This window comes from Chroicocephalus ridibundus, chromosome Z, assembly GCF_963924245.1.
Source record: "Chroicocephalus ridibundus chromosome Z, bChrRid1.1, whole genome shotgun sequence".
Taxonomy (NCBI): domain Eukaryota; kingdom Metazoa; phylum Chordata; class Aves; order Charadriiformes; family Laridae; genus Chroicocephalus; species Chroicocephalus ridibundus.
Genome location: NC_086316.1, coordinates 76,691,583 through 76,707,389, shown reverse-complemented (window position 1 = coordinate 76,707,389; position 15,807 = coordinate 76,691,583). Strand labels below are relative to the sequence as shown.

Genomic DNA, 15,807 nt, shown 5'->3' with positions numbered 1-15,807 from the left:
CCATAGCATTTTAGGAAGATGTAGAATTGTAGAAAGGCATAAGCGAACTTCCCTGCATCAGAATGAAGGGAATGGAAGAATTAGATTCACAGGTCCCCTGAAAATGAGGTCTTGAGTATGACAAACAGGACACTCAGAAGTGTAGTATTATTTATTTATTGAAAAACACTGACGAGTGTGACATGCGCACAGACATGCAGAAAGTTCTTGATACGGCGGGGAACAGCACCCTGCTAGCCTGGTGTCAGTCCCATGCATGGTCCTGGGTGGTGAAAGAACGTGGTCAACAATTTTGAGATTGCTGTTTTAAACATGGTTATCAGGTATGCTGTTGGAGGGTGTTGGTGCCAGGTGCCCATGTCTTTGCTTTGTGGCTCAAGGAGAAACCTTGTATGAGCAGCAGAGAGCTCCCTGTGCTGCTGCGTACCTCTGGCTGAACCCACCCCAAGGGGAAGCAAGATTTGGTTATGGTTTCTTAACTGACATTGCGTACACTTCTTTGCATTTGCAGTGCGCAAAACCAGACTGGCAGGTCTCATCACTTAGGGTCAATCCCACTGTCAGCAATTTATGCATTTTTAAGAAAGCAAGGCATCTCTCATTACATGTGACTTGTGGTCTTGCACCCACTGACATGTAAGCAGCTTCTTTGCTGTTTAGCAAGTAGTCAAAGAGAAACAAAGAGGCCACTTTCCCCAAACACAGTAAACAATGAGACACATTTTACTTTTTTGCCAGCAAAGGCTTTTAAGGTGCTTACTGCCTCTTAAACATGCATTAAACCATCCATAGAATATAAAATAGACACTCAGTTTAGTGTCTCTCAGAAAACAGATAAGAAAAGTTATTGGCAAATAGCTCTTAAATTGGCATCCCTAGTGTGCGTAAATGGATGTCTGCTATAGGACAAGCTAGAAGTCACTTTCCTTCCTTTGGTTTTGTTTCCATTCTGTGCATCCCTGCTCCTTGTGCTGGTTTACTATGGAGACTGGTAATACTCAAAACAAGAAGAAAAAACTAGCAGGAAATTATTAAATGGTTTCACAGAAATGTCAAGCTTAGCTCTTATAATGACTCTGCCCCTTCCCCTTAGAATCCTACAAGCAGCTAGCAGCTATGTTCTTTTTTTTTTTTTTTTTTTCAGATTATGTGTTAACCTCTGTGCTGTGCCCCAGAGGAAGCAGGAATGATAATGTCTCTGCTCAGGAAGTTGAAGTAAACTTAGCAGAAGTGTTCTGTGATTGCTCAGCCTTGTAGTCTGATTGTCTTATCATGACAACTTGCATGGGGAGCAGAAGGCTGCAGGAATGTCTCTTTAATGAAGTAAAAAAATATAGCCTGGGTTTGTCATTGCCCTGATGAGTGTTTCATTAATATCTAATTGATTTTCTGCCCTTGGAAAATTTGCTTAATATGAACTGACACTTCAGCTTTGCAGAGTAATCAACATGCACCATCCGTGCCTCTAAGTTTTCTGGTATTTTAGGCTGGATCTGCAAATACAAATCTGCGCAGCCCATGTTATGCTTTAAGCATAGGGAGAAATTTCACATTACTCAAGGAGTTATTGAATAGTGGTGTGGCTGGCTCCTCGCTTTCTTGTGACCAGTTGCAAGAGCTAGTTTAGTCTGACAGTACAAGAGAAGGATGTAACTATCCAGCAAAGGCAGAAGTGAGGAACCTCATCCTGGATGGCAGACAGCACACCTGGTAGCATCATTGCATCTCCTACTTGATTACTCAGGCCAGGCCTTGGATTTGAATGTAAGGGATGTACACATTTTTTCCTCAAGGATTTCTGCAGTCACAAAGCCAGGATTTAGCCCGGTTCTTAAATGAACACTCGCTATTGAGAGTAAATCTCTACTTCCTAGGACACCAAAATGATTTATTTGCCATCAGCATTGCCACTGACAAGTCAGAGGTTTTCTGCAGCAGAGGCTGAAATAATTGAAAAATAGAGACATAGAAAATAGCTGTAAAAAAGGAACCAGGCATGCTTGTTTCAGGGCTTGGAAAAAGCTTCGGAGCTTTTGCTATTCAGTCAATAAGGGGGGTACTGATAGTCTGGTCCATTTTGTATAAATTCAGTTGATGAGTCTCAGATCAGCAATTAGTGTCTGTCACATTACCAACAAAAAGAGAGGGTAATAATCACCGTGGGTAGAGTAAGCAAGAAGGACAAAACTTGGATGGGTGGTTGAGTATGGTTCTTTATTTTCCTCATTTCAGGCCAAGCTGGAAACATGTTACTAGAGTGTTGAGGGGACAGCTTCCACTAGACATTGCATCTCTTTGATGCTTGCCCTCCCATTACATGTTTCTGGGATGCAGAAATAAGATAGCTCTTCCTAAATGCCAGCCTAGTAGTGCCTTTTTCATTTACAGCAATATCCTTTGGAAAGAAGCCAGTTGTTTCTTCTTATTTTAATTTTCCCATTTTATAACTAAATAAAAAATAAAAAATTAGAGGAATTTCATTTGGAAACAACCCAAATACCCCATCTAAAAATACAGTTAGAAATGCTTGTTGGATAGGTCAGCAACAGGAAAACTTCCTGCTGAGGAACTTGATTTTACAGCTATTTGCGTGATGGCTTGTCTGAGTTAGAGGGAGCTGTGGCAAGGGAAAGGAAAATTAAATGGCATTTAAAGCATCACTTTTCAGCTGTTTCCTCTCTTCATATGTATCATCCTGTTGGATTACTCTTATCTTGGCTGTAGTCAATTTGTCTTATACCATAGTTGATGTCTGGCCCATGGAGGAATTTCTAGGTGTTGCTATCATAAACACATCCTGGAGGAACTGTCCAGGAAAGAAGTCGCTTGAGTTTTCTATATGCTTAATTTAAGTATTATGACTGTTACTGGCTTACTGGCTTCTAATATCTTTTCAGTATGGAAGCTATGATAATCTGTTCATTTATTTAATGTAAGACAATCATCAGAGTAAAACATGTTTAGCATGCATAAATTCTCACTCTGCTATTTTTCGCTGTAGCAGTGGAGCACCTCCCAGTGTGGTCAGTTACGATGGTGACCTGGAGGTCAGAAACTCCTTTTAACTCTATAACGCCTCCTACCTGTTCCTTAGTTCCTTAGCAACACACTCTCTTTTTTCCTAATATAAATTCCTTTTTATTATTCACACTTCTCTTCTGGGTTTATTATTATTATTATTATTATTATTATTATTATTATTATTACTACTACTACTACTACTACTACTACTACTACTACTACTATTGGCAGGGATAGTAGCACCATTTATTAGGAAGATTTAGGAAGACTGTTGATTCTTTCTGTAGTAAGACCACCTTCAGTTGCACACAATCACAGAATGGTTGGGGTTTGGGAGGGACCTTCAGAGATCATCTAGTCCAACTCCCCTGCCAAAGCAGGTTCACCTAGAGCAGGTTGGACAGGAATGGGTCCACGCAGGTTTTGATTATCTCCAGAGAAGCAAACTCCACAACCTCTCTGGGCAGCCTGTTCAAGTGTTCCATCCCCCTCAAAATAAAGTTTTTCCTTATGTTGAGATGGAACTTCCTGTGTTCCACCTTATGTCCGTTGCCCATTGTCCTGTCTCCGGGCACCACTGAAAAAAGCCTGGCCCCATCCTCTTGACACCCGCCCTTTAGATACTTATAAGCTTTGATGAGATCCCCTCTCAGTCTTCTCTTCTCCAGGCTAAACAGAACCAGGTGTCTCAGCCTTTCCTAATAAGAGAGGTGCTCCATTCCCTTGATCATCTTTGTAGTGCTCCGTTGGAGTCTCTCCAGTAGTTCCTTGTCTTTCTTGAACTGAGGAGCCGAGAACTGGACACAGTACACCAGATGTGGCCTCACCAAGGCAGAGTAGAGGGGGAGGATGACCTCCTTCGACCTGCTGGCCACGGTCTTTTTAATGCACCCCAGGAGACCATTGGTCTTCTTGGCCACAAGGGCACATTGCTGGCTCATGGTCAACTTGCCCACCAGGACTCCCAGGTCCCTCTCTGCAGACCTGCTCTCCAGCAGGTCAGCCCCCAACCCGTACTGGTGCATGGGGTTATTCCTCCCCAGGTGCAGGACCCTGCACTTGCCCTTGTTGAATTTCATCAGGTTCTGCTCCACCCAACTCTCCAGCCTGTCCAAGTCTCTCTGTATGGCAGCACAGCCTTTTCTGGTGTCTCAGCCATTCCTCCCAGTTTTGTGTCATCAGCAAACTTGCTGAGGGTACACCCTGTCCCCTCATCCAGGTCATTGATGAGTACCTTGAACGAGACTGGACCCAGTGCTGACCCCTGGGGAACACCGCTAGCTACAGGCCGCCAACTGGACTCTGCGCCACTGATCACAACCCTCTGAGCTCTGCCATTCAGCCAGTTCTCAATCCACCTCACTATCCAGTTTATATAGAATTTGCTAAAATGTAACTGTTTGGATTGAAATGTTCTTAGCTGGAGTCTGATTTAGGCTATACATTAAAAAAAAAGTCTCTAGGTGCACACCACCACAAATTACTGAAAAGAAAATTGGTTCTGTTTTACCTCAAACCAGGACATTAAATACTAGTAGCAACTTATTGTCTGAACTCTGTCTATGCTTGTAAGCCTGGGAGGGCTTAAGTGAGGCAGGGAACCTACAAAAACCAAAGTGTGTCATTATGGAATTAAGCTGTGTATCATAGTGCCTGTGCCCAATGGGAGGAATTGAAGGTTGCCCCAGCAACCTTAATTCTCGCATTTTCTAACTTCTGAATGCTTCTCTTTGAGGTGCTAATAATAGTCTGTTAACTTATTTTTTTTTTGTAGCTAATTATGTAACAGCAAAAATGTGCTTGAATTTTAGACATGTGTATGGAGGCCAGTCGTTGTTGTGAGCATCTTGCTAGTGAATATACAATCATTATTTGATTCACAGTTATAGTTTATTTTTTATTTGTATTGCGGATGCACTTGTGACCTCTTCACTGTTGTACAGACACTGTGTGATAAGAAAGAAAGAAATAGCTGTCAGAGCAAAAGGATTACATCTTAAATAATAGGTTCTGGATAACACATTGATACAGTAGAAGAAGAATGAGGAAGCAATGGCCATCGTTCTGACACGTGGTGGCAGGACACCAACTACCTGGGTGCTATTGAGGACTCTTTACAGGTAATGTGGCAGAGAGGAATTTTAGGGAAAGGTATGAAGAAGGACAATGTACTGGCTTTGGAAAGATTTACAGGGAGCAGGAACTTGCAAAAGAAATAGCAAGAGGACAAAGCACAGATACACCAATAAAAAGGAATGTCAGGACTGCCTTTTTAAGCAAGTGGCGCAGCAGTAGACTTTGTGGTATTATCTGAATTAGGAGGCAAAGTAGAAGATTTTGTATTCTTGACTGACCTGTGTTTGCTCCCTACCTTGCTTCTTGTAATAGTTTTAAACAGATCTACTAGTTTTAATGAGTGTTTCCCAGTGCTAATATTACCAAAATAGTAGGGTCTTATCTCATCTCTTCGTGTTTGTGTCACCTTCCAGCTGGATTCCAACAGTTTTAGGTACTTTGGGATGAACCTTCCTCAGCGTAGGCTGCGGTAGTGTATACCTGCAGGAATGATGTTCACATGAGAAAGGCTGCCTTCTGCTTTTTATAGTGACTTCTGTGGGGTATTGAATCAAATAGAATTGTAGTCTTTACCTTCACTGGCCAGAGTCCAGGATATCTAACAAATAAGACACTCAACTTTTGTTGTTGTTGAAGTAGGTCTCTGTGCTGTGAAGGATGGTTTGTCTAGGCAGGAGATGAGAGTTTGGCTGAAGGACCCTGGAATGAGCTAAGGACCAACACCTTCCTAGAGCCTACTACCACCTGCCAGACAAACCTGCGTTCATCTGCTCCAGGTATGGCTGTCCTGTCTTTGGGGAGCACACGTGGAAGAAAGCCCAGGACCAACACTGGTCAGTGCATGCTCCCATCTTCCCTCTTCAGGTTTAGCATGCTTTTGGAGTGGGCTGACTGTGTCCATACTATGTAGCACTTGGCCAAGGACCTGTGTGATAGCCAAGTAGCCCTAAGGCATAATTGTTCAGGTTGGAGGGGGTGATTGGAATTTTTTTCGTTCAATATGCCAGAGATAAGAAGTCCAGTTTTATAACTGTCCTGCCAGTCATGTTCTTGCTCACTGCTGTGGGGAGCTGCTTTTCTTAGTTCCCAGGGAGCCCCGAAGCAAGCTGCCACAGTCAGGGAGTGGGATGCGGCAGCAAAGTAGGAGTGAGGCAAACAGAGAAGGGTGGTAAATCCCACCAGCTGATGCAATGAGACCCCTTCTGTGAATACCCTCTCCCAGTCTGGATATGGTGGTCTCAGCTACCCTTTGATAAAGGGTAAAAACATGCATGAGATCGAAATTAAGACTTTCAGAGCCCGGTTCTTTTTTTAAATAGTTTGTAAACTTTGTTACACTCAAAATCTTGTTTATGGGCAAAGAGGAGGCACACCTTATATATATAAAACTAAGAATTTAATGTTAGCGTGACTGAAATATTAGTCTAAACATTATCATCAGTCCAGATGTAATTATTACAGAAAGTAAGAAGTACTTTGCTGCAAAAAAATAATCATTAATAATAATAATAGTAATTAAATAAATTAAATAAAATTTAAATAAATTAAAAATTAAATAATTAAAGTTGTTTCATGCAAGCTTATCATTTATACTCCTTTTCTGGTATTGTGCTTACCCTTCTTCTGGTTCCCAACGTTGAAGGTTTCATTTTGCTGTTATTGGTGGTGCGGGTGGGGATGTCACGGCAAGTTGTCCGCATCTGGGGTCCTTCACTGGGGAGGATAAGTTGTCTATGTTGATGGTTTCTTCTTCACTCTAGGACCCCTGTGGAGTTTCTTTTATACTTTAGTTGACACACGTTCACATGTTTCTCTTTCTTCATTGGTCTGGTGTTCCATGTTACACCTGGTATTACTTTATATGATGCTTTTTAAGCGTGCTAGATATTATTATTTTATTTTGTTACCCCTAAACCCAGCTTTGTCCAGTTTCCCTGTCTGCAGATCTGCAGCTCTCTAACTGGCCAGTGGTGAGATGCTTACAGCTGCGGGGTTTCTGATGTCAAGCCTGTGCCCCATCTCTCATCATCCCCTGCCTGTACTCCTCTACACCACACCCCAGGTCCCCTTAGGGTCTCTCTATCATATCAGGCATGTACTATATCATTAAGTTACAGTTGTAAAGCCATGATGGTACCATACAAAGACAAAAGAAATAGAGCAAATTAGCCATAGGCCCCTGATTGACTAGAAAAATTGCCCACACACTACCCTACAAACCCTTTATAGTTTGTGGAGCAGGGCAGGGTTTGTGCTGCTTCCTTCCAGTGCGTTCTGACTCTAGCTTTTCTTCAGTGTCACTTTTGAATTTTGATACAGTTGCAGATAGTTATTCACAGGTGGCTCTTCAGATTATGTTAATTGAAATATGTGCAACTGCCAAAACCAATTACCCTCAGATTGCCTTGTCAATGCTTTAGCTGCTGCATAAATGCTTTTATAGACTCATTTACAAAGGGTAATAGCGAGTAGGCTTTGTTTCATGTTTAAAATTAAGAGTTTGATTTTGATTTTGATCTGAATAAAATTCTGCTCTGAAAATCTGTTTTAAGTTTTGTTGCTTAAATCACATCTAATTCACATGTAGCGTGCTCCTTGTAGGATAGGATGCTTTGCTGCCCATTGGCAGGCAGTTACATGGGGGAGACAGGCCAGGTGTGTAATCCAGCAGTCTCAGTAGTGGTTGTGGCACTGGGGCTCTTAGGCTCTCTGCTCTGCTCTGCTACCTGCCTACTGTGGGATTATAAAGGAAATGTCATAACTCTGAGTCATAACAATTTCTATTTCAAAGTGAGGCGTATTTTCTAAGCATAGAAATGTATTTGTCTGCTCATTTTTTGTTGCTTGTAATATGTATCTTGTGGAATAGAAATAGTCCTTGACGCGTTGTTACTAATAGCAATTTTACATGGCTTAGCTTGTACAAAGAGAAACAACACTGAAAGTCACATCTCTGCTACAGTTTGTCCTCTGAAAATATTTATTTTCTGAATTTTAATTGTCGAGTCTTAACAAGTAATGGGGCTTTAGAAACAAAGCATGGGGCTACTGGGTCAAAGTCATTATAGCTGTTTGATTGTTTAATACATAGGAAGCAGATGGTAGAAGTGAATATTTGATTTTCATAATGAAGGGGAATCATGAGAGGAGTCTAGGAGTCTCCTGTGGACTCGTGCTTCTTAAGGTGTTCGTAAAGCTATGGAAAAGGGGATGAACAGCGGATAATGTGATAAAGCTGGTCTTTCCAGTAGAAGAAGTGGGAAAACCAGATGAAAACAGCAAGTGTAAGACTTAAAAAGCCAGCAGCTGTTCTCTGCGTTAGCATGTAGTTGTACAATGGGATTCCTTGCTGTGGAAGTTGTATATGCTAAAAATGTGTGTGGATTCCAAAATGACTGAATAAATTTTTTTGAAAAGTGTTCACTGATATAAAATAAAAAGGATATAATTTCTGGTTCAAGTCCCTGGGGCAAGCTGAGAGGGCATCCTAGAGAAAGCTCCATAGATATCTGCTTTTAAATACTGTTGGAGAGAGGTAATTGGCTAGGTGAACCTTTGATCTGAGCTGAAAGGCACACTCTAATGTTCTTCTAAAGAAAGTCAATAAACCCATGGGAGCTTGCTGCCCCGCCTCTTCGTTTTCCTTCCACCTTCTCTAATATCCCCTTCTTTCCTGTCACAAAGTCAAATGCTTTCTCCAAGTAACTCCTCTTCTTTTCTCATCCATCCCATCCAATGTTATCTGGGACCCATCCTGAAACCGTTCTTGCCAAGATTTCTAATGTTGTCTCCTTTGTTTAATTTGTCAGCTGTATGTCTCTCTGCCTTCTGGGTTCTTGGCCGCAGCTGTCCCTCAGCATCTTCTCAAAAGGATCCTCTTAATTTCTTCTCGTACTGTCTGTAGAGTTTTCATAACTCTGGTGCCCTTCTGTGTCCCTTAGAAATAGGGGGGAAGGCTCCCGGTAAACAACTATTTCACTGTTTTCCTTAAAGCCTGTCATAAAAAACTTTCTGTGCTGTGATGTGCTTGGGGAGGTTGGCAGTAGTTAACTTCCCAGCTGCTCATCAGTGTTTTCCATGGTTTTTCATCACTTGTGGCTTTGTGGGTTTGGATCTGGGGCAAGTGCAGCCTTTCTGTGTGTTTGAGTAAGGCACTAGAACCCCATGTGTGTGACATTTAGACGCCTCACAGCCAGTAACAAGGGTACAGCCTAGCGTTTCTTCATGCTGACAAACTGCTGTTTTGTTATGAAAGTGACTGCCTTTCATTCAAATGATTCATAGACATTCAAATGATTTATAGACTGGTATATTCAGCTTTTGAAACATACCACTGGAGCAAAAGTTAATAGTTAATAAGTACATTAAATTTTATTCTGTTTTAGTTAAATTAGGAAACAACGTGCTTTGAAGGTTTACGTTCCGTATGTTCTCTCTTCAGGGCCAAAGTGGTCCTTCAGGAGGAAAGGCAGTGCAACCAAGGCCTGCTAAAGCTTTATCTAAAAAACGGGTAAGATCTACAAATCCACAAGTCTTAAAATATGTTTTTTCCTTCTTTTTCTATGAGATGCAAACTACATTCAGTCTGAACAATGGTTTGTTTTATGGAATTGGTAACATTCCAATTGATTTAGCAGTAAGGGGTTGCTCTAGATTTCCACTGAGAAGGGAATTACACTAGCAAGTTAGAATAAAAATGGCAGCTAAAACAAATGCACAATTTAGGTAAAATGCAATATGAAAAGATTAAAATAAAATGTTTGGGATGTAAATTCCAAAATATAAGCTGACAGAGACTGTGAGAAAATTGCCTGCTCAGTTTAGAAAATTCAAAAAATAGCCCATATTCACTTAATTAACATAGAAATACAAGCATTAGAGAAAATTGCATTAACTTCTTGACTGTAAGCCTCAAGATAATGTTTTTACTGTCAGGCAAGTAAATGCTTAGAATACCCTATTTAACCTACCTTCTTCTTATTTAGCCCCATTGGAAAGGATGGAAGTAGAGTGTACATGCCTTTAAGCAGGCATGGTGATAAACAGCTTTTCACTTTCTCAGGACAAATCACAGTCTTGATAAACATTCCTCTTTTGACCCTTTGAAGATGAGAAGTTATTTACTTTTAAATGAAAAACATAAATAAAAATGTTTAAGCCACAACACTTTTTATCTGATTCACTAGGGAAAACAGCCACTGAACTAACTGGCATTGAATTATGTATGATAAATGTCGTACAAGCAGGTGTTCATGTGGGGAGCATTAAATCACAAACAATTGTTCTGCTGTCACAGTCTCTTTTGTATCAGAGCGCCTGACCTTCCTTACAGCTTGCCTCACTTCAGCTCCCTTGGGGAAAAAAAAGGGCTGCAGTCTGTGACTTTCCCTGAGTGCCTGGCATATGCAGAATTCTCTGTTACTTTCAAACGCTGCATGTTTTTACACAGCATTATGCTTTTTACCTTTGTGGCATGCTGCAGATAGCAAAGCTTTGCTGGGTCCAGTCTCTGTGTCTGCAAACAGCCTTCACTTATATCCTGGACTCAGCAGCAGCTCTGTATGGCTGTAAAGTTTAGCAGACCTGAGACAACTGTATTTAAAAGAATGACTGATTTATTTTAAATCAACCCATTACACATTTCAATCTGAGGGATAAATTTTATCTGGAGCAGTTAAAGACTTTAATCAACAACTTTGTGTTCTGGCAGTTTATCTGTAATGACAATTAATTGAAATCCATCCCTGCAGTGATTCATTTTCCTGTTAATAATATCATATCATGATATCAATGTAAGCCCAGGCCAAGGAGAGCATCTCTCTGTGTTGGGAGAATGCATACCTGCTGGCCTTTGCAAGAGAACGGTTAACAGTTCTCCAGAAGCTGCATCCCTGAAGCTGTGTATCTTGAACTAATATCTAAGTGTGGATTGTAGAATAGCACTTCAGAAGTAATTGCAGGTCCTTGACTTGTGCCCTTGAGTAATCCTAAAGTATGGTTCATTTGGGCGTTATATGGTAAAAAAACCCAGAATTGCCAGCTTTTAAACTGAAATTGAAGTGGGGTTACTTGGGTTTTGTGGTTGGAGTTACTCCAGTTTTATTATAAGCCAGGAATTATCTTCAGATAGCTGCTCCTCCAACCCACTGAACTCTTGCTGGCAAGTGTAGCCATTCAACAATCCTCAGATTTGGGCCTGCCATTTGGAGTTATCTGCTCTGCTCAAAGCTCAGGTGGGTGGGGAATGCTGTTTTTTCCTCCTTGCTCCATGCCTGGAGAAGTGCTGCTCTGGGAGAGAGAAGAACAGTCACAGTCTTGGTGCACTAATGCGCTTGTCGTTCCTGTGCTAGGATGAAGATGTCTCCACTGAAGCAGGAGAGGGGGCAGATGAATGTGTGGCTGCAAAGACTCTAGTCAAACCCCCAGATCAACTGGAGCTGACTGAAGCTGTGAGTAAAACCATGCCTGCAGTTGTAATAACATGTACAAAACTCCATAAGCCAAAGTCTACCTCTTACCTGTTTGTTTTGGAGGAAATTCTGCAAGAGTAAAACTCCAGTACTTGCTGAAGTAGAGTGTCTGCAGCATAAACTGAAATGGCTTTCAGCAAAAAAACAGGGAGAATGTGCTTTGAAACAGTGTTCTGGGATTAAGACAATGTAACTGCATGGAGTTGGTCCAAGAGGGGAATGGGGCTGGGGCTTCCCTCAGATAAGGAGGACCCCAAAGCCAACCCTGAGTTTTATGGCCATTTATTCCCAGCGTGGTTCAGTAGGATTGCAGTCAGTCACCCTTCCAACTGCAGTTGTTGCTGTCTTCTCACTGCCTTATAAAACTCTAGTATTTCTCCCTGTCCTCCAAGAAAGCCTCAAAAGGAAGCTATACGTACTTCCCCCCACTTGGGTAGTGAAAACAGTTAACACCAGTACTGTGTTATGTTCACAGTCATTGATCCTGCAAGCACTGCTGCTGAACTTACTATTTACTCTATTTTTGGACAGTGTACTCTTCAAGACTCAGGTTGTCTTTCTTGCCCTATAGAATGCAGCTAGCATTTTTCAATAGCTTAGATAAGAATTAATATCACAACTAAAGAATTCAAGAAAGCCCATTGAAATACTTTGGTAGGAAATGGGATGACTGTTCTGGATTCCATTCTGAGCTAGTTTGGCTGCAAGCACTGTTTTTGTGGAGGCATCAACTGCACGAGGTATCTGCAGTGAACTAAACATCATAGAACTGAGTGTAAACCTAGTGATTTTTGCATGATGTGCTTTGTATTAAAGGTGGAGTTTTATTTATGATATTATTTTGTTTACATTCCAAAGGAATTAAAAGAGGAATTTACACGCATCCTGACAGCTAATAATCCCCATGCTCCCCAGAATATCGTCAGATACAGCTTTAAAGTAAGTGTGGCATGACCTGTAAAACCAGGATGAGATTTTTTGCAATTAACTGGTTTTGTGTTTTCCTTTTAACCAGGTAATTAACCAGGTAAATTTCCATTTATTGTGGCTTCATCTTGTTACATATTTACTGCCAAAGGTTCCTAAAGGGTTTTTGCAGAGGGTAAAAGTCTAAAAGCATTGACGTATTTATTCAGAACTAGGATATAACAATTACTCAACGAGATCTGGCAGTGAACATAATTAGTGCGGCAAATCTCAGGCAGTAACTTTTTTTCCATTTTGTGGTGATTAGAGGAGAAAAGGCAATGCTTTACTCAGTCTGTAAGACAGTTATGCCTCGGTATCCTCACATCAAGATTCAGTTGTTTGAATTACAGGAGAGCTCAGAAACGTGCTTTGTCAAATCACTGACAAGCTCTATTCATGATGAGTAGGAGTGAGCAGGGGAGGGTGCATCAAAGACTGCCAGGAAACATCCAAGAGTCACATCTTCATATTTGTGTGTGCAGAGCATATGCTACATTAACTGTGGAGCAGCCTGCTCCTGCTAGCATGTACAGCCAGCAACACAGGCTGCTGCAGGGGGAGACTGGAATGATGGCTTTGCTTCCCACTCTTCCCTTGAAAGGTTTACGCACCCTGAAAGAAAGGACACAGGAACAACTCCTCCAGCTCTGGCATTGGATTATCCCCAACCTTAGGCAGAGAATAGAAAACCAGGTGAAATATTCCCTAGCCTGTCTCTTCTCTTGCTACTGTAACTAGTTTGACCAACCATTGCATGAGATCACCAGAGAAAGGAAATCAGTCTTGTGTGAGCAAATAAGGTCAGTTTCTCTTCTATTTGGAGTTGATGTTTTCCATATTTATGGGATAGAAACAGGTGATGAATGACCTATATAGACTCATAGAATGTTTTGGATTGGAAGGAGCCTTAAAGATCACCTCATTCCAGCACCCCTGCCATGGGCAGGGACACCTCCCAATAACTAGGTTACTCAAAGCCCCATCCAGCCTGGTCTTGAACACCTCCGGGGACGGACATCCAGAACTTCTCTGGACAACCTGTGGCAGTGTCTCACCATCCTCACAGTAAAGAATTTCTTCTTACTATCTAACCTAAATCTCCTGTCTTTCAGTTTTAAAACCATTGCCCCTCATCCCATGACTAGACTCCCTGATAAAGAGTTGCTCCCCATCTTTCCTGTAGGCCACCTGTAGGTACTGGAAGGCTGATAGAAGGTCACCCCGGAGTCTTCTCCAGGCTGAACAACCCCAGTTCTCTCAGCCTGTCTTCATAGGAGAGGTGCTCCATCTCTCTGATCATCTTCGTGGCCCTCCTCTGGACCCACTTGAGCAGGTCCATGTCCTTCTTGTGTATGTTGGACACCGCAGAGCTAGATGCAGTACTCCAGGTGGGGTCTCATGAGAGCAGAGCAGAGGGTCAGAATCATGTCCCTTGGCCTGCTGGCCACACTTCTTTTAGTGCAGCCCAGGATGCAGTTGACTCTCTGTACTGTGAGCACATGAAGCCAGCTCATGTTGAGCTTCTCATCAACCAACACCCCCAAGTCCTTCTCCTCAGGGCAACTCTCAATCCATTCGTTGCCCAGCCTGTATCCATTTTTGGGATTGCCCCAACCCACGTGCAGTACCCTTCACTTGGCCTAGTTGAACCTCATGAGGTTTGACATCCCTTCCCTCCAGTGTGTCGACCGCTCCACACAGCTTGGTGTCATCGGCAAACTTGCTGAGGGTGCACTCGATCCCACTGTCCCTGTCTCTGACAAAGATGTGAAACAATGCCAGCCCCAATACTGACCTCTGAGGAACACCGCTTGTCACTGGTCTCCACTTGGACATCGAGCCATTGATGGCAACTCTTTGAGTGTGACCATGCAGCCAGTTCCTTGTCCACTGAGTGGTCCAGGAGCTCCTGGACAAACTCAAACAGAAAAAGGAAGCCTACAGAGTGTGGAAGCAAGGATATGTAGCCTTGGAGGAATACTGACTGGCTTGTAGTTCCCCAGGTCTTCCTTTTTAACTTTTTAAAAAATGGGGGTTATTTTTCCCCTTTGCCAGTTGGTGGAACTTCACAGGACTGTCATGACCTCTCAAATATGACTGATATTGGCTCAGCAACTTCGTTCAGCAGTTCCCTCAGAAGCCTGGGAATGTATCTAATCAGGTCCCATGGATTTGTTCCTCAGGTCCCTCAGATGATCTCGAATCTGATCTTTTGCAGTGGGTGATTCTTTGCTGTTGAAGCGTCTGTGGTCTGTAGTGGCTTCTGATTGCTTTTAGGTGCAGCTCAAAATCTCAATACACAGTTTGAGCCTAGGTGCTTGCCTGCACAGTACAGTGGTCTGCAAGCAAGTGCCTATCAAGCTAGCATCAAATAGTTGAATTGGTAGAGTGCTTATAACCTGAGTGTGGTGCTAAGAGCCTGTACTGTCTCCAGATCAGAGCTGCTCTCTAGATATGGTGCTGTTCTTGTGTAGGTACAACAACTCATTCGGCGATCTCAACACAACAGTATCTGAGGGAGCGCTGTGTAGTGGAGGTCCACTAGAACTATATTTAAACTCACTTGCTGTAGTAATGGTGGAGAACTGGAGGTTTCATGTTCTTGCTTTTTTTTTTGTTGCATTTTTAATTTACGGTTCTCAGTGTCCTGAGATATAAATACCTGCTGGAAGAAATACAGTGTAAATATGCCAATAATAATTTATCAGTATGGGTCTTCTGAGCTTTCGCAATTTAAGCCACACAGTATTTCTGTTTTAAAATATTTTTTTCCACACTGATTTTGTTGTTTTCTTCCTGTGTAGAAACGAGCATACAAGCCAGTAAGCTATGTGGATCAAATGGCAATTCACTTCTCTTTGAATGGAAATATGATACCCAAAGATTCAGATGAAGGCAGACGGCAGAGTATCAGATTAAGCATTGCAGCAGGTAGGTTTATTATCTGAAACAAAAATGATTTTCAGGTAGGTACTGGTACACCACTTATTCAACATGAGGGAATGATCATGCTTCATCACCATGGAATTGAAAAGCTCCTATTTTGGCTTGTGTCCTTCTCAGGAAACAAAAACAGAAAAATCAATCAGCCAGATGTTTGCCACAGTGCAGAAAACAGTGCATGCTTTTTGAGCCACGTGAACACTAACATTGAAATTTTCAGAGCTATTTAGTGTCATTTAAACATCTTCCACTACCATTAATTGGACATACATGTCTAAACTCTTTAGCCTGCTTTGAAAGTTTCAGCCATGATTTAAAGTATTAAAGC

General features: G+C 42.0%; 1 protein-coding gene across 1 annotated transcript in view; it reads left to right on the top strand.

The window, feature by feature from the left end:
- DNAI1 (dynein axonemal intermediate chain 1) overlaps positions 1 to 15,807 on the top strand; it is a 161,732-nt gene that overhangs the window by 3,439 nt on the left and 142,486 nt on the right. Inside the window, exons 2-5 of the mRNA XM_063320830.1 lie at positions 9,539 to 9,607; positions 11,448 to 11,546; positions 12,426 to 12,506; positions 15,341 to 15,467. Coding sequence (XP_063176900.1) covers positions 9,539 to 9,607; positions 11,448 to 11,546; positions 12,426 to 12,506; positions 15,341 to 15,467 — 376 coding nt within the window. The remainder of the gene's footprint in view (positions 1 to 9,538; positions 9,608 to 11,447; positions 11,547 to 12,425; positions 12,507 to 15,340; positions 15,468 to 15,807) is intronic.